At 36.7% G+C, this 18,794-nt stretch overlaps 3 protein-coding genes across 3 annotated transcripts; 2 read left to right on the forward strand and 1 right to left on the reverse strand.

The window, feature by feature from the left end:
• Nucleotides 1-1,977: 1,977 nt before the first annotated feature.
• Nucleotides 1,978-4,366, reverse strand: LOC121768653 (polygalacturonase QRT3-like). The gene is made up of 3 exons (XM_042165182.1): nt 4,192-4,366; nt 3,850-4,079; nt 1,978-3,131 (listed from the first exon to the last, which is right to left on the reverse strand). The coding sequence occupies exons 1-3, from the start codon at nt 4,364-4,366 to the stop codon at nt 2,136-2,138; spliced, it is 1,401 nt and encodes a 466-aa protein (XP_042021116.1). The 3' UTR covers nt 1,978-2,135.
• Nucleotides 4,367-11,147: 6,781 nt separating this feature from the next.
• LOC121768655 (allantoate deiminase 2-like) lies at nt 11,148-14,698 on the forward strand. The gene is made up of 13 exons (XM_042165183.1): nt 11,148-11,178; nt 11,253-11,525; nt 12,191-12,261; nt 12,480-12,583; nt 12,653-12,737; nt 12,851-12,967; nt 13,096-13,205; nt 13,278-13,383; nt 13,466-13,552; nt 13,700-13,942; nt 14,030-14,155; nt 14,236-14,397; nt 14,482-14,698. The coding sequence occupies exons 1-13, from the start codon at nt 11,148-11,150 to the stop codon at nt 14,602-14,604; spliced, it is 1,638 nt and encodes a 545-aa protein (XP_042021117.1). The 3' UTR covers nt 14,605-14,698.
• A 366-nt stretch (nt 14,699-15,064) lies between these two features.
• Nucleotides 15,065-18,001, forward strand: LOC121769363 (phosphoribosylaminoimidazole-succinocarboxamide synthase, chloroplastic-like). Its single transcript, XM_042166149.1, has 12 exons — nt 15,065-15,422; nt 15,792-15,893; nt 16,003-16,132; nt 16,243-16,335; nt 16,416-16,504; nt 16,760-16,840; nt 16,942-17,031; nt 17,124-17,213; nt 17,355-17,405; nt 17,476-17,522; nt 17,609-17,666; nt 17,754-18,001. Exons 1-12 carry the CDS (start codon nt 15,099-15,101, stop codon nt 17,811-17,813), a joined length of 1,215 nt encoding a protein of 404 aa, XP_042022083.1. The 5' UTR covers nt 15,065-15,098; the 3' UTR covers nt 17,814-18,001.
• The last annotated feature ends 793 nt before the right edge of the window (nt 18,002-18,794 follow it).

Raw genomic sequence — 18,794 nt, forward strand, 5'->3', positions numbered from 1 at the left:
TTTGGGATTTCAACGAGAGTGGAGCAACGCGTTTAATTTTGCCTACTTTAACAAAAAAGAGTTGGGTTTGTTGTTGGAAAAGTAAATGCATCCGCAACATTGATATTAGCACCAAGTACTAAAGAAAGGGCAAAAGTGTTTTGACCATAATTTAAGAATTATAATCAAAATATATTTGTACTTTAATAAGTGGAATAATAATGTATTTTTAATGATTGATTGATGCAATCGCCATGCAAAATGCTGGCCAAGTAATATTTGATATGACACGTGGCAACAGCCTATTTGCACCTATCTATTGATATTGAAATTTCAATTAAAGAAATGTGTATATAAAGTACGTAAAAATAATCACCAAACTCATACCTGCTTAACCTGATTTACGAAAAGAAGCAATGATTCATGTTGATAATATTCCACTAAAGTCTAAATCTAAATAGACTAAGTTACGAAATAAAATCATTAGTAGAATTTTCAAACGTGAAATGTGAAAAAGAAATAAGTGCATTTGCCAGAAGCAAGAATCCTATGATGTATATATGTCGGTAAACTAAAATATACTACTCCATAAACCTTACGCATTAATTGCAACAAAATAAATTTTGAAAAAAACATATGGAAAATGAATTACTCTGTTAAAAAAATGAGGGATACAAATGGCAATGTGATCGCCTATTAATTGAGGTTGATTTGTGTTGCGTTTGTAGAAAAAGAAAATTTATCAATTAAGGATAACATCTAAAATAGATTGATTCAACTCTAATTAGATTTATACATTTTTTTGTTTAGACCATTCATCTTAGAGCATCTCCAATGGGAAAGATAAATGGAGAAGTAAAGTTATATAACAACCATATTTACTTTTTTTTCATGAAAAAATATTCTCCAATGGGAGAAATATTTGAGAAAGTATTATACTCCCTCCGTCCCGCGTTACTTGAACGTTTCCTTTTCGGCACGGAGATTAAGGAATGAGTGATAGACAAAGTCAAATATTACGGCTGTAGGTGATAATTTTTACTAAAAATGGAAAGAGTGCAAATAACTTGGGACGCCCAGAAAGGAAATACGTGCAAGTCACACGGGACGGAGGGAGTACATTTTTCCCATTTCGAAGAGATATCTTTACCTCTCCATCAATGGAGAGGTAAAATTTTATAACTATCATATTTGCCTTCTTTTCATGAAAAATCATTATCTTTGAGAATGTATTACACTTTATGTTTTTTAATGCATTTTGTACTATTATTTTATGTTTAAAAAATCATTTACTTTTTTATATACCTTTTTTCATTTGGAGTATGTTTCTTTTTGAAAGGGTATGTTTTTTTAGGAGTTATAGACAATATAACTCTTTTATTTATACTTTCTTGTTGGAGATGCTCGAGTGTGAAATGGTTTAGAGACTAATTTAAAAATTAACTCAAACAATTTTTTCAATTAAGGACCCACTGAAACGATAAAGTGCAGTAAATCTCATACTCATTATCCGATGCCATAAATTCACTGACACCACACTAATCACAACAATATTTTTCTGTCACACTATTTTTGTCCAATTTCTTTAGAAATTTATATGCCCATCTTGGGCCTCTGGAGATTCTGGTAAGATTTATAATGGTGGGCTGTTGATTTCCCTCATTTACACATGTAAATTGGAAACTACTACCCCACTTCCGTAGAAAGGCAAACAAAAAAAACTGTACAATTGAAATAATTGAGCCCATTTACCATTTCAGTAATTAAAAATTTCATTTACTTTTTATTTTATTTTCACACTTCACTATATTATTGAGAAGGTGCAAATCTATATCTTCCTTTCTCTCTCAGTAAATTTATATTGAGGATGTTCTGCAAATTTTAATTCTGTTTATTGAAGATGTTCGTTGTTAAACAAACAAGGTGAAATTCCCCTTTATTTTTCTATTTATATTATTGACCACCTAGATTCTATTTTAAATCTTCTGGTGCCGTGAATAATTAAACATTTCAATCATTAAAAATTATAAATACATTATTTCCTGATCGAAAATTAGGATTGCAAACAAATATGCATTCTCCCTCGTTTCAAAATCGAAGCCCCCCAACCAATTAGGAAAAAGGCTTAAAAAACGGAAAAAAAAAACTCACTCAATTCACAAATACGATCCGCCTTGATCGGCCGTGATGTAAACCCTCGCCGGCACCGCCTCGTCAGCCTGAATCACAACCTTGTTATCGGAAACATTCCGCAGAAAATGACTCGGATACGACGCTGCATCGGTCACGAACGTGTACTGCACCTGCTTGATCAAATTGGGGAAAAGCAGCGCCGCCTTCAAATCCGCCGTCCACGTCGGCCCCCCGCCGTCCACGCTCGCTCTCGCCACCGTCGTCTTCACCGCCATTCCTTTGACGGTGTTCCGCTCGATCGCGACCTGATCCAATTGATCGAATTTCCCCTCCATCTGCACGATCTCGATCCCCTTATCGCTGCCGGCGAACATGTTGTCGACGACGGTGACGCCGCTCATCACTCCTTTCACCGATTTGAACAGAATAAACGCATCGCCGAGGAAGAACGTGTTCGCGACGGTGAGCTGCACCGGATCCTCGGCGACGATTCCGGTGTAATCCAAATACGAATCGACGATCCGCGTCTGCGCGAGGCCGGGGAGCTGGACGTAGATCCCGACGCCGCTGAATCCGGTGGCCTTGTTGTAGCAGTGGACGCCGGAGATCAAATTCGCCTGGCCGGAGAGGAGGATTCCGGTCTGCGCGGAGAAGATGACGACGTCGGAGACAACGTTGTCGTTTCCAGCGAGGGAGATGGCGGTGCCGGAGAAGGAGCGCTCGCCGGGATCGGCGCCGGCGGTGATGTGCTGGCCGAGGTAGGAGGTGCGGATGATGGTCTCGTGGCCGCCTTCGGCGAGGATTCCGGTGGTGGAGAAGTGAGTGATGTAGCAGTTGTCGATGGTGGTGCGGAGGGAGTTTTTCACTCGGATTCCGCCGCCTCGGTAGTTGGAGTCGAGGTAGAGGTCTCTTAGGGTTGTGAATTCGTAGTTGTATGCAGAATTTGAGGAAGATGATAGGTCGATCAAAAAGCCGTCGGTGGGGAAGTCGTTTGATGCTGTAATCGAGCCCCCTTGAATCTGAATTAACAACATGCATTTAGCACAATTTTTTATTAGATTTTGGTTTTACATAAAAGTGGATAATTGAAATTCAAATTTTAATTAGTTTCATAATTTATTCTAAAGAAACAACAACGTTATGAATATTACAAAAACGTTTAATTTTAATTCACAAATTCGGTAGTTGAAAAATTGAAACTCGTTATTTGATATACTCCGTACTATTTTAAGAGTTACTCAAATTTGATCAAAACACAGGGATTTATTTAAATGACATACGCCAAACTTTCAATTGTTTTAATTTCTTGAGCTACTGCCACTCATATTTTGACTCAATTAAATGGAATTGGGTGTTTATGTAATTTTTAATTGGTCAAAGTGGGTCCACAATTTCATTAATTCATCGTAAATGGACCATGGTAAGGAAAAATAGTATACTAGGGGTCGGAAAACTTTATCAACGTGTAAAATCACAATCATAATCATAATGGAATAAAACGTTACACATTTACCACTATAAATAATGCAATGAGAAGTACATGTCTCAGTTTCTACAAAACGTTTGATATAAATTGCACCAAGAGTCAAAATCAATAATTTTAAACGTTCAACTATAAATCACGCCTAGGACCTAGGAGTTTTTTTTAAAATACTTCCAACCAAAAAGTTCATAAAGTAATGTTTTGGACAATTTATCTTAAAAGTTATATGACACGTTAACATAAGTATTACTTACAGCTAAGTTCCCTCTACCCGAGACTGGAAACAGGAGGGGGCGACTAATCAAATAATTTCCACCATCGAGATCAACACGAGCTCCTCCAAGATTGACGATGCCCTCAAACAAGTCCCCTTTTCCTGGGCCGTTGAGGGCGTCCGTGATCGCCTTGAGCACAGCCTCCGTGCTGTCGTTCCGGCCCGTCGGATCCGCCCCATAACTTGTCACGTGATATACAATTGGGGCCCCTGCACTAACGGAGTCAATAACCCGAGAAATATCCACAAAACGACGCCGCATTGCATATTACTAGTACGTGACTTACAGAAGGTGGCGGAGACGCCGCTCCTTGAAGACTACGCATATCCATAGACGAAGAGACGCGTCGGGAAAATGCGGCTCTGATTCCCTGCATTTGGTGCAGGCGAAGGCTCTTGCGGTAGATATCATCGGGCCTCTCGGACTCGGAGGCGTACACGTGGACGACGACGACAGCGATGGCGAAGAAGAATATAGCTACGATCGAAGCTCCCATGTTTTTGCCGTGGAATTCGAAGCTGTTTTTCATGGTGAGAGAGAAGGGTCTATATATATAGAGTTAGATTTGAGAGAGAGAATTGATTACAAAATCACGGAAAGACAACTCAGAAATTTGAATTACAAAATACTCATACAAAATAAAAGGGGTGTAAAGACTTGGTTAGGCACCCTTGAAAATTAAGGCATGTACCTTCAAATGGGATAGTATTATCATTAGTAGATGGTTTGAAATTTGAAGCTATCTATATTAATTTGAAATTGGATTGATTTTTAGTCAATATGATAACTTTCAAGTTTCAAATATTGCGAATCAAATCATAATTTTATTACAATTCAGTTTTGGCTCACGAGAAAGTCCAAACAATGAATGTCCAAATTTACGAATGCTTGAATTGTGGTTTGGGAGTTGTGAACATCGGCTTCCACATAGTTGTTATAATACTTTGGTTTGACCAGTGGTTAATTAAAGTGGTTCGACCGAATGAACTATGAACTGTTAGATTTGTTGGTTTATCTAGTGGTTTGATTTTTAAAACACTGGCCTTATCGATAACAGGTATTTTGTCATCTTCATAAAATTTGACTTCCATGCAATCATCAATTTGGCGAAAAAATTAGTCTTCAGACAATTGCAAATTGTAATTAAATTAGTATATCAATTGTGGCAATTTAAATAGCAAATTTTCATTTATTTCATTACTACTATTTATTGTCGCTACCCGTAAAGAGTAAAAGTGATAGCTCAATTTTTAAATATTGTGATATAAGGATCGCAAGTGGGGTAAAAAAGCTAGTGCACCTCTAAATAATTGATGCCTATAGTTTTGTTGTGATTATTCATTCTTGAATTGGTCATTTTACTTGGCATCATATTATGAGAAAAAGTGCCATTCTATTTTAGGTAGTTTGATGTCCTAACGCAATGTTCCGATTCATTATTCACCACATTTTATTTTCTTTTGTTTTTTCCCTCTTTATGGATCTTGAGAAATAAAAAGTTTAAGTGGCTGGTGAATACTAGTAGGAGTAAATAATAGAGTGACTAGGTGGGTAAATTAATTAAATGATTTTTACGTTTGATGCATAAGTAAGTAGTATTTCTCAACCCCTCAACTGCCTCGAACGAATTATTGTTAATGGGTAAATTAATTAAATGATGTATGATTAATATAAAATAAACAAAGAAGTAATGGATTTGATATGTATTTTAAGTTCGGAGATTAAATTTGTGAGATTATTATTTGATATGCACGTTTTTAATGATGATTATTGTAAATGTAGCGCGTGTTCTTCTTGTGCTTGTAAATCATATTGTAAGAATATAAATTAAAACTACGTATATAGGTCAAAGAAATTTATGGAATAGAAATAAGGTCAGATGAATTTATTATGCAATTAAACTTACTTAATAAGGGTAATTTTGAATGTCTAATACCGTTTCTCATAATTAACGTATATCAGTTTTGTAATGTAAGTAATTAATCTCAATTTTAGTTTCTTATTTTGATAAAGTTAGATATTTAGTGGGGAGGGGATTTTTTTCCTAATATGCGAGATGATGAAAGTTATAATAATTGTGATCAAAATCGGAAAAAATATAATGTGGTAAAACTAAATGCAGGTGAAGTAGGCCGGTTAAGTAAATGAAATAGATTAGAGCCCTTAATTTGACGTTACAAATCCAATATTTAAGAATAGATTTTGGTCATATTATAATCATAGTATATAGGTTACTAGTGACCACAAAAAAAGTAATAATGTCAGTGATTTAAAGAAGTATAGGAATAATTCATAAGGAATGTAGGAGTATTTAGAACCAAAATAATATTTGATGAGAGTGAAGCACTATAAAGTGTTAGTGTTTGAAGATTAAACTCTCATATTAGTGAGAAATATTTAATTGTTTCAATAATCTTGATATCATGGGCCTATGCCCATAAATTAGTGGGCTTAGGCATATATTATGATATTTGTGTATCGCGAAATATGTTCTCGAATTGGGCTTTAAGAATACTGGAAATGTTTTTTAATGGTGAAGGGAAACGCTGTGATAAAATATACGTAGAAACGATTGATATTAATTAGTGAAACTCAATAAAAATATAAAGAAAAAATAGTTTTTTAAGCTCAAAATTTATTGAACATTAATTATTTAAACTCGACTTCAATTTGTAATTTGTTCAACTGGGTTTTTATTCTATGATAGTATTATGTAGAGTTGAGGATTCAGATTTCTTTTTTTTTTTTGCTACAAGAAATTGGTTACTTCTCCATATAAATTGCTAAGTACTATCTTCTTTTCATTTGTAGAATATTGTTGAATTTCGATATTTTGTGTAAAGTGTTGAGCAAATATTATAATATCACAACAAAACATATGAATGATAATTATTGTTTCAAACTTCCAAATTAAAATTTTAAAAATATTAATCTAGCTCTAACTATATACGGAGTATATAATTTTTTTGCAGTCGATTTAATTATCTTACTACTATCTATCTTATCGAACCGAACATAGTGAATAAATTATCCACGACACACTTAATTTAAATTGCATTTTGTGAATTCCAAACTCCAATGAATATGTAGTTTTTTATTGACAAACCATGGTTTAGTTAGGGCACGTGACCGGTGTAATTTGGCTTACACCTAGGAATCATGAATTAGATAGAATAATGGATTAATTATTAGTGGAGTGACAATGATTTCCATGTTAGTATTTGTTTTTATGAATATGGCGAATTCCATAATTTTTTGTTAAATTAAACAAATTGCATATTTGCATGAGACGAGTGGGCCCCCCCCCCCCCAACCGCTTTCTTGTTTATTCATCTCGCGATTCTGAAATCTTGTGGATGGACACTCTCATGTCTCATCTTAATGCGTAACAGACAATTATGACCATACAACCTTTTACAACATTTAAATATAAATAAAAATCATGTTCGTGGAAATAATCAGTTGAAATATTCACTATTAAAAACAAATTAAGTTCTAAAATGATAAGGGAGTAATAGTTTACGGATGGCCAAAATAACCAAAAATTGAACAACATTGTTAGTTAAATAACTTGATAAAATATTAAAACGTTGATTTTGAAAATTTGGTATTTTTATAATTTTAAAAATAAATTTTCAGATAGACTATAAATCAAGTTAAATGTCCTGCAATTTTAAAAATCTATCATATAAATAATACTTAAATTTAAACTTGTTTGCAACTATATTTTCATAATAAAAAACTATATATTGCTTACGTACAATATATTGTTTTATTTTTAATCAAATAAAATTATTTATTTTTATCGACTTCATTTAACAGATTGACATTCATTTATGATTTTTCCAAACACAAATCCTACAAAGTTGGCCGGACTAAAACATACTCTCTCCGTCCTATTCAAGATGATCATCTTTCCTTCTTTATTTGTCCCAATTAAAATGACCACATTCTAATTTTGGAAATAATCTCTTCTCTTCTCATTAAAATATTCAACTACCTTTTTTTATCTCTACTTTATTCCACCTAAGAGCATCCACAGTGACGCGAACGATAGCCCGCCCTATGTATCGCCCGCCCATCGCCCTCCACTGTAGCTCCAAGTACTATGTGATTTCCTTCCTCAGCGCCCTATGCATCGTTCGCGGACGATGAACCATTTTTTGCATCCTCCGACCTATCCTCTGCCCCATTGCGTCCGGACGATGCACACATTTTTATCTTTTTAATTTTTTTTTAAATTTTCTTCTATATATATCACCAATACACATTTCACTCCATTCTCTTCCCCATCTCAATCCTCACTAAATTCAATAATGAATTCCGACGATTTTCCATATTTGCAGGCATAAAATATAAAAAATAAATAATCATAATAGGATTTGCCTTTAATTTGTGGTGTTTTTATATTTATTCTTGCTAATAGATATATTTTGCAAACATAAAAAATAAAAAACAAATACAAAATAAGAGTTAAAATTATAGGGCGAGCTATAGGGCTTCCCACTACAGGTGAATGAGTTGGAGGATAAAATGCTGATGTGGCAGAGGATAGGGCGCCCTATAGGAAGGGCTATAGGGCATTCCATTGTGGATGCTCTAACAACACTTCCTAAAATCTCGTGTCACTCAAGAATGTGGTCATCTTGATTGGGACAGAGTGAGTACTCCATGACCAAACTAAAAACAGTAACCAACTCTAAGAGCGTTTCCAATGGCGGCGAGCGGACAGGCTAGCTGATTCCCGGCGCTGGCCGGTCCGCTCGCCGAACCATTGGAACCGGCGAGCGCCATTTCAGCGAAAAAATCGGCGACCCGACGCCGATTTTCGGGCGCTGGCAGATTCGCTCGCCGGTCGGCTGGCCGCCATTGCAAGCTCCCGATCGGCGAGCGATCGGCCAGCTCAATTTTTTTAAAATTTTTCGAAACACTATATATACGCGATTTGCACATCATTTTCATTCGCACCACTTGTTTTAACGAGTTTTCTCTCCATCTTAATTTCTGTACAAGAGCAACAACGTGAAATGAGTAATGCGCGTGGCAGTAGTGGTGGTAGTGGCGGTGATGCTGAGGAGTACGAACTGCAAATGAACGAAGAGTTGGAGGCCTATACGTCCCTCGAGATAAACCGGTAGATACAAAGGGCCTTGCAGCCGGCGGTACCTCGACCTCCACCCGTTGTCCGCCGATGAGTAGTGATTGATCGGAATCACGTAGCTGCACATCAGCGGCTACATGAAGACTACTTTGCGGAGGAGCCGCGGTTTGGGGCGCCTCTTTTCAGGCGGCGTTTTAGGATGCGTAGGGCAGTGTTTATGCGTATCGTTGATGCTTTGAAATGTCGATATTTGTGTTTCCGGTTCAGGTAAGATGAGCCTGGCAGACCCGGCCACACACCAATACAAAAGTGCACTGCGGCAATCAGACAGTTGGCCTACGGAGGCGCGGCAGACATGTGGGACGAGTACCTCCACATCGGTGAGACGACTGCCCTGGATTGTCTGAAGTATTTATGTCAGGGCGGATGGGATATACCCTAGGTGGCCCGTCTTTGTGAAGACGATCAGATGCGCATCAGATGAGATGAGGACCTACTTTGCAGAACGGCAGGAGTCGGCGCAAGGACGTGGAGCGCGCATTTGGTGTGCTCCAGTCTCGATGGGCGGCAATTAGGGGTCCAACCAATGTTTTAAAAACCGGACCGGACCGGCCGGCTCAACCGGTTCAACCACGAACCGGTAGGTTGTCCGACCCGGTTAGCACTATAAAACCAGTGACATGTTCAACCGCCATGAACCGCCGAAACCGGCCGGTCGGACCGGTCTGGCCGGGAACCGGAAACCGGTTCAAATGCTTTTCAAAATTTTATTCTAAAATTTCGACCTTGATAAGGGTCGAACTCAAGACCTCCCGGTGAACTTACCAACAATTCTACCACTACACCACAAAGACTTCTTGGTAGTAATATGAATATAAATTATTTTCATATGTTAAACACGAAATATTTTATCTATATAAACTAATAATTCGTGTTTAATACGTATATACGTATATTAAGAATATGTGATTAATTATATTAAAAGTTTACTACTATTTGATTATATACTAGGAGTATTTACTTAATATATGTTTTTAATTTATGTTTATTCATATATCTTTGTGTATAATATTATTTTGCCGCATTACTTTTTGAAAATAATACTATTAACTTATTTATTTTTATACATAAATATTAAATTTTTTATTTACAATAATTTACTACTAGTATTATCTATATATTTAATTATATTTGTTGATAAAAAATTAATAAAATTCTATCATTCACTAAAAATATATTCTTTTTAATTTTATATTCTTTTAAGATAATTCATTTTAATTTTATATATTCTTTTAAGAAATTGTTAATTTTAATATATTTCTTATATTTTAATTATACTTTTACAATCACTAATGTTTTATAATATAAGAGTTTATAATTATACATAGAGTTTAATACTAGTTTTTAATATTGTGTATTATAATTTATTATTGTATTTAAACTTAACGTCATTAAATATTCTAATATAATAGTACAAGACTTGTTTTCTATAACAATACTATTAAATGTATAATACTATAAAATTTATTGATAAAACATTTGATTAAATTTTATTATTTACTACTAAATAAATAAATATATATATATATATATTCGGGTTCAACCAATGGTTCGACCAGTGAACCGATTGAACCAGTGAACCAGTAATGACGCCGGTTCGCTTGCCGGTCCGGTTTTTAAAACATTGGGTCCAACGCGTTTGTGGCATGTCGACTGCATTGCTGATATAATGTACTCTTGTCGAAGATGAATGTGTACAACTGACTAGTTGGGTCAATGACGATGCTAATGAAGCCGGCCCAAGCCATGGCGTGGCCGCCCCCAACGTACGAAGGGGTGTACCACACGATGAAGTCGGCCGCCTCAAGGCACATGCCGACATGCGCTAAGTGGATGCTCATATTCGACTCCAAAAGGATTTAATTGAAGAGTTGTGGCCGCGGAGGACTGCACGTCGTTAGATTTTTTTAATTAATGTACTTTTTTAATCAATGTATTTTTTTTAATTTTAAATATTATTATTGAATTTTCCCGTATCTGTGTCGTAAATTTAATTCCGTATTTTGTGTGATTGTTAATTATTTATTTTTTATAATTTTATTTATTGTGGCTAGCCTATTGCTTGTCCAGTTGCTTGTCCTGATGATGTGATATGAGGAGTTTTATTACTGATAATATGAAGGAGGAATTTGTGGCTAGCCTGTTAGGTATAATGTTCTAAGATGAAAATACAAATAAATAAATACGATTTTCGAGGTAAATATTATTTTAATAAACTAAGAGTCAAAAAATGGGAGCTGGGTATCAGCTGGTGGGCCCAACAGAGGCACACAGTCACGAGGCAGGGACGAAGCAGCCACAATCGATGGTAGCCATGACCTCACAATTCTACCACCTTTATATTTAGATTCAATCCATTTCCGTGATTCAACTTTCTGCTTCTGCTTCTGCTTCTGCGCTGCGTCTATTTCAATGGCGCCTATTCCGCATCTCTCCGTTTCGATTTCCTCTCTCTTCCTGCTTTTATTAACTGCCCGCACAAACGGATTTTCTGGTAATCATTTTTGCTTCTTCTCTCTTCTGATTCATAATCAGCAGAAATCACGAATTATGGTGATTTAATTGGACTGTGAATTGGTAGCTTGTTGATTTGTTTACCTTTTTTAATTAAATGTTTAGTGAATCGATGCATTTGAGATTTTAGAGTTGGATAGCTGGAGATTATGGATTGGATTTGGAATAGTACTATATTTATGCTAGAGCTCGACTGTTTCACTTTGGTATAATAATTTTATTACTTTTTTCTGGAGAAATTTTGACTTGGTAGAAATATTTATTTATTTCTTGTCACTGTCGTTCTATTTATCATGCTTGTTCTTGAGCTTGATGAAGTCAAGAGATCTCAGTTTTATGAATAATATATTGTCGATATGTAGAGTTAATTTTTGTCCCTCATCCTCGTGTTTTATTCGGAACAATAGATAATTTCGTGTTAGGAGTAGTATTATTTAAGGCTGTGGTCGTTTTTAAAAAAGTTTGTATTAATTTAAATTGTTTCAAAGTGTTGAACTTGAATTTCAGTTCTTTAACAATCAAATAATGTATGGATGCAATTCAGTGGCACTTAATAATCTGACTTTAGAGTGTTGCAATTGTAGTGAAGTTGCAATTATTTGGGACATATTGGATCATCATGTATTTTATGTGTTGAATTTGCAGAAGAGAAGAACCTTTTGCATTCGGAAATACTAAAGGATGAGGCAGTTGCAAGACTCTTTGAGCTTGGAAAGGTACAAACTTGAACTTTTCTATATGAGCAGTTGAAATGAATGTTCATGGACGAAAAAAGTTAAATCGTGATATGAATATGTTATGCTTTTCGTTGAACTCTGCTCAGTGAATTGTTCCCTGAGTTAGTTGCTGGATTTGTGTCTCTTTCAGTCTATAGGAGTGTGTATTTGGATTTGGAATATATTAACAGAGTAGCTTATCAATTTTGGCATTGTAGGTGAGTGACTCGAAAGATTTTCTTGAGAGGACTTTCCAGTCTGCAGCTTCTGTAAGAGCAGGAAACCTTATCAGGAGATGGATGGAGGATGCGGGATTGCAGACGTAAGCAGTCAGAAACCTTCTTGTTCTGTTTTCATGATGTCTCTTGACCTTTGTATTTCCTTTATCCAGGTGGGTGGACCAAATGGGGAATGTGCATGGTCGGCATGAAGGGCTAAATCCAAGAGAGAAAGCTCTGTTAATCGGCTCTCATTTGGTAAAGCGACCATTCACTTGACACTCTTTGATTGAATATAATTTGATGAATGTAAGAGTTATTTTTAATCTTTGAAAGATATTGAGTGGAGTAGATTGCTTTATCTCTTATAGGATACGGTTATTGATGCTGGAATGTTCGATGGAGCGCTGGGAATCATAACTGCATTGTCTGCATTGAAAGTGTTGAAAATCAGAGGAATGCTTAGAAGCCTAAAACGCCCGGTGGAGGTAACAAGATTTATGTTGGATTGGAACTTCTGAGCATCTAGGCTGTTACTAGTTTATATAGAGGCTGCAGTTTTACAGTGTGAGGATTGTGTCCGAGTGTTCATTGTTTTTAATCATTACGTTTTCAGGTTATTGCGTTTAGTGATGAGGAAGGAGTTAGGTTTCAGTCTACCTTCTTAGGAAGTGCAGTCATTGCTGGTGTATTACCCGTTTCAACTCTACATGTGCACGATAAAAGGTTGGTATCACTAGCTGAAGAAGTTAGTTTCGTAGAATCTCACAGTTGTCTGATCATATATGACACTTTCAGTGGTGTAACAGTGCAAGGCGCTTTGAGAAGGAACGCCATTGATATCTCTGAGGATAATCTCTTGCAACTCAAATACGACCCAGAATCTGTCTACGGTTATGTTGAGGTATACAATCAAATCAAGCGGTTTTCGAGAGTTTATCATTGGTAGAGCTATACATTAACATGATACATCTTCTGCTTTGTAGGTTCATATTGAACAAGGACCTGTTCTTGAGAACGTCGGCCTTCCTCTGGGTTTGGTGAAAGGCATTGCAGGACAGACACGGTTGAAGGTAAAGTAGCCATTATAGAAACACGTTCCTCCTCGGATAGATTGGCATAGTTATTCTTACTCCATATCCTTCTTTATATATGTAGTTAAGATAAAATGAAATCCATTTCATCCCAGAGAACTGAAGGAAACTATTGATGATTTGCAGGTGACAGTGAAAGGTACACAAGGGCATGCTGGCACGGTCCCTATGAAAATGAGACGAGATCCTATGTCTGGAGCTGCTGAGCTGATTGTATTACTCGAGAGTCTCTGTAATGAACCCGAGAGTTATCTATCATACGATGGTCAGTGTGCAGCATCAACAACACAATCACTAGCAGGGTCTCTTGTTTGTACTGTAGGCGAAATTTCAACCTGGCCAAGTGCAAGCAACGTGATTCCCGGCCAGGCAAGTCGTCAAGGACCTGAAACTCTGTTTCTACTGCTACTGCTATAGACGTGAGCTTAAATCACAGTTTTTATTCATTCAAGACAGGTGACCTTCACAGTTGACATACGCGCGATGGATGATCTAGGAAGAGAAGCAGTCATATACGAGTTTTCAAGTAGAATTCACCAAATATGTGACAAGCGTTCGCTTCTGTGTCTCATTGAACGCAAGGTGTGATTTTTTTGCCTCATAATCGTTCTTGTACGTCTTGAGGCAATTCTGTTGCTCATTCCCGGGTTCCATCATTTCAGCATGATGCTGATGCAGTGGCGTGCGACCCTGAGCTGAGCTCGATGCTCAAGTCCGCAGCCTATGCTGCTGTCAGACCATTGAGTAGCGATGAGCCAGACGACTTGCCCGTGTTGATGAGCGGAGCAGGGCATGATGCTATGGCCATGTCTCATCTAACTAAGGTGTGATGATTTCTTAGTTATATGGTTAGTTTTAAATGTATGTTTGCTTGTTTTGTCGTTTGACGATTTGGTGATATTTGGTAGGTTTCGATGCTGTTCGTGCGTTGTCGCGGCGGGGTTAGTCATTCTCCGGCGGAGCATGTGCTGGACGACGATGTTTGGGCTGCCGGAATGGCGCTCCTCGCATTTCTCTCCAGTCTCGTGTAAAAAATAAAATTATTCATGTATTATTATAATCTCGTTCAAATGTGATTAATTGTCAGTGGAAATGAAATGGTTAACGGTAGTTAACTTCATAAAATGAAACTGTAAATAAAAAAAATGGCTTCATTAATAATGTAATCATAAATCATTAAATATTCTTGATATAAATAACAGATTAAGTGTTATGTACAGAGAAATATCTTCGATCTTCCAATTTTTGTAGGATTACATAAAAGGGAAAAACCGAATATTTCGTAATTGGGCTTTGATCCCAACTCAATCCCATTACCATTCTCGATTTATGCAAAGGGATCATGCAGGCCCAGGCCCAGGCCCAGGCCCAGGCCCAGGCCCAGGCCCAGGCCCAGGCCCAGGCCCAGGCCCATTAACACATTCGCCGCTACCCTACTCATGAAAATGTAAAAAAAGAAAAGAAAAATAAATTTATTTTAAAAAGCGCGAATAAAGCAAAAATTCGTCGGAAGAGAGCGAAAACAATGGCTCAGTCTCACTGCATAAATTCTCCGACAACTCTCGCCGGAAAGCTCTCCCTCAGAGCAAACTCTCCATTCGTTTCCCCACGGTTGCTTAAAACGTCCATCTCTAGCAAATTCAACAGTAGGAAGTTTTGTTCAATGGTAATTTCTGCATCATCGTCGCCTTCTACAGTTTCCGGCGGACCCCTAAAATCGCTGTTGTTGGACAACAGCGAACGCAAAAATGAATTGATGGATGCTATCAAGATCTCTCTATCCAATTGTCTATCTGAAACTCATCTTGATTCAGCTGTTCCTGGTCTCCATTCCAAGACCAGAGGCAAGGTGCAGTTTTTTACTTCTTTTTTCATTGGAATATTTGTGCTTTTTTTCTGTCTAAAGATGGGGTTTTTTCTCAATGTTTTATGGTTTTTAGCTTAGTGGCGAAGTGTTTGGTTACTCTTGTTCTTCAATTTTATGTTATGAAATTTCTAGTTGTGGAAGTTTGCTAGTATTGGAATGGATGAGGGGAAGCTTTACTATGTGGGATTTTTCTAATTAGGTTAGGTTTAGTTTCTATATTTGTAGCTCTCCAAATGTTGAGTCTTTATGGATGCTTGATTATTTATGGAGTGCAACAGTTAAGTAGCTGAATGCTTTGGAGGAATGATGGATGACATGATTGATTGATTGATTTATTTTTATGTTTTGAAGGTGAGGGATATATATGATGGAGGAGATTACCTTGCCCTTGTCACAACTGATAGGCAAAGTGCTTTTGACAGGGTTCTTGCTTCAATTCCCTTCAAGGGCCAGGTATTTATGCCTTCTTTACGTGATTGAGTTGCTTCGTCGGCATCAAACTTGGATGAAATCGTGTTTTGATGTCAATGTTGATGGTGATGGTGCAATCTTGCTTCTTCAGGTACTGAATGAAACTAGTCTGTGGTGGTTTAACCAAACTCAGCACATTATTCCGAATGCAGTTGTGTCGTCTCCGGATAGGAATGTAACAATTGCAAAGAAATGTTCTGTTTTCCCTGTTGAATTTGTTGGTAAGCCTCTCTTGTTCTATCATCCACTGGCTGTTGCTTCGAAGGATTCTTCGTGAATTGCCGTGATTAGCTGTTGTTGGCTTTTGTAACGAACATTGATGCTCTCGCAGTCAGAGGTTATGTAACTGGAAGTACTGATACATCACTTTGGACTGTCTACCAAAAGGGTGTCCGAAACTATTGTGGGAATGCGCTTCCTGATGGTGAGAGGTCTGTAATTGTGTGAGAGTCCAACTCGTTCGAGTATCTTATTTACTCATAGGTATGCGCCTGTCTGCAACAGGGATGGTGAAAAACCAAAAGTTGGCAGCCAATATACTCACACCGACTACTAAAGCAGCAGATCATGATGTTCCCATAACACCCGAAGAGGTTTTGGATTCTTGACTTCTCTGATATTTTTCAGCCTGTACATTATTCCTCTTATTTTGATATATCTAACTCATACAAATGGTAGAGGTTTCAGTTCATTTGTTTGTGTCTTTTACTTGTTTGATTTTTATTCAAAAGCATTTTTCTGGTATTGCTTGTGAAACTTTCAGATAGACCTATTAGCCTATTAGGAAAAGACGGTCTGATTTTTTCCCTAGCCCAATTGGTATGTAATTTAGATCAACTAGCCTGCAGATTATTCGGAGCGGATTGATGTCTGAATCCGACTATATTGAAGCCAGTAAAGCAGCACTAAGTCTGTTTGAGTATGGTCAGGTACTCAACCATCCTTTAGTCATCTTCTCTTTGTATTTGTGAACTCAAATCGTACCTCTTCGATTGTTTTGATATTTACTCGTACTGATTCATCATTGCAGCGCATTGCACGGGAGCACGGCCTGATTCTGGTGGATACTAAATACGAATTTGGTAAAGGATCTGATGGTGCAGTGCTCTTGATAGACGAGGTTCAGTAGAGATACATTGACACAAAGCTCAACTAGGTCGCGATTCAAGATGGCATTTTTAAAAACAATGTTTTATATTTCCAACTGTTTAGGTGCATACACCGGACTCGAGCAGGTATTGGATAGCCGATTCTTATGAAGATCGCTTTCAGAAGGGTCTTGAACCTGAAAATATCGACAAGGTTTGTGAAAGTTTGTTAATGTTTACACTCTGCTCACTCCATCGTTTGCCCGTGTTATCTTTGCTCTCAAGTTTTCGAATTTCCCTTTCGCTGATGAATAATCCATCTTCGCACTAAAATCCGAGTTCCTATATTTTGTAGGAATTTCTGAGGTTGTGGTTCAAAGACAATTGCAATCCTTACGAGGACGAGGTAAATCACATAGTATTATGTTACTGTATATTCGCTGTGTTGAATCTAATACGTAAAGAGTGCTTCTTAGGTTTTACCCGAAGCACCCGAGGAGCTCGTCTCTGAGTTGTCTTGGCGGTATGTTGAGTTTTGTGTAGTTGGAAACGAAGAACTTGTCACATTCCCTCTCCCTCTTAACCTGAGTTTTACTCACTTCCTTGCAGATATATCTTCTTGTATGAGACGATCACGAAATCGAAGTTCGAACTGCCCTCGACTAAGGTAGATAGTATATGGCGCCATTTGCATCACATTCCTACTGCTAAGAGTAGTAGTAAAACCCAGTCTTTTTCTTTTGCTTGTGTGCAGGAACCTATACATGACAGAATAGCCTCAAATGTTTCTCACGCGCTCTCATCTCTTCTGTAGAAAACTGCGCGAATTTTCGTCCTCTTATGTCGTGTTTGTGTTCGGGTTCGGGGCTGTGAAACCGTCGGCGTTAAAGCTCTCTAATATGTCCTTGCCTATGAAGTCGAGAAAGCTGTGTTGTGTATTTTGCGGTTAGAATTGTTTTCGTTCATATTTTATTTTGAAAATCGAATATTTTGTTTTTTTCCCTTTCCTTTTCAAAATGAGAATTAAATAAATAATTACGAGAAAATTAAATTACTTGGCAAAATAAAATAAAATAAAAGATTAAATGTGTTGATATTTGCAAATGGTTCAATTATAACGAGACAACTTAAATTAGAATACAATTCAACGACGTACAAATAGATCATTAACCAAGTTGCATTTAACACAATCACCTCATAATTTTAATAATAAATGTTTAATTAATATTTTGCCACGAACAAATATTTAGAGTGTAAGTATATATATTTATTTGTAAAATACTAAAATCTGATAAAAAAGAAATAAAATTACTATAAATAAAAACAATATAGAATTTGAATAACATAATATTTCCTCTCATAAGGAAAAGGAGAGGGTTAGGCTATTTATTTGTAAATTCTGATTGAGAAGGAAAAAAAATTACTCCCTTCGTCCCTCATTAATTGTCCACTTTTGCCATTTTCATCCGTCCCTTATTAATTTTCGATTTTCACTTTTTTCATAAATGATAAATAGGTCACACATTCCACTAACTCATCCCACTCACATTTTATTATAAAACTAATATATAAAAGTGAAATTCATATTACACTAACTTTTTCAACCCACTTTTCTTTACCTTTCGTAAAATCTGAGTCGAAATTAAAGAGGACAATTATTGGGGGACGGAGGGAGTAGTCAAGAAATATGAGTAATTACTAAAAACGTAAAAACAATAGGAGAGGGTTATGTTAATAATAACGATATTGTTATTAATATTAATAAATAATTTAAAATATAGTCTGCAGAAAAAAT

Source organism: Salvia splendens, chromosome 15 (genome assembly GCF_004379255.2).
Source record: "Salvia splendens isolate huo1 chromosome 15, SspV2, whole genome shotgun sequence".
NCBI lineage: Eukaryota > Viridiplantae > Streptophyta > Magnoliopsida > Lamiales > Lamiaceae > Salvia > Salvia splendens.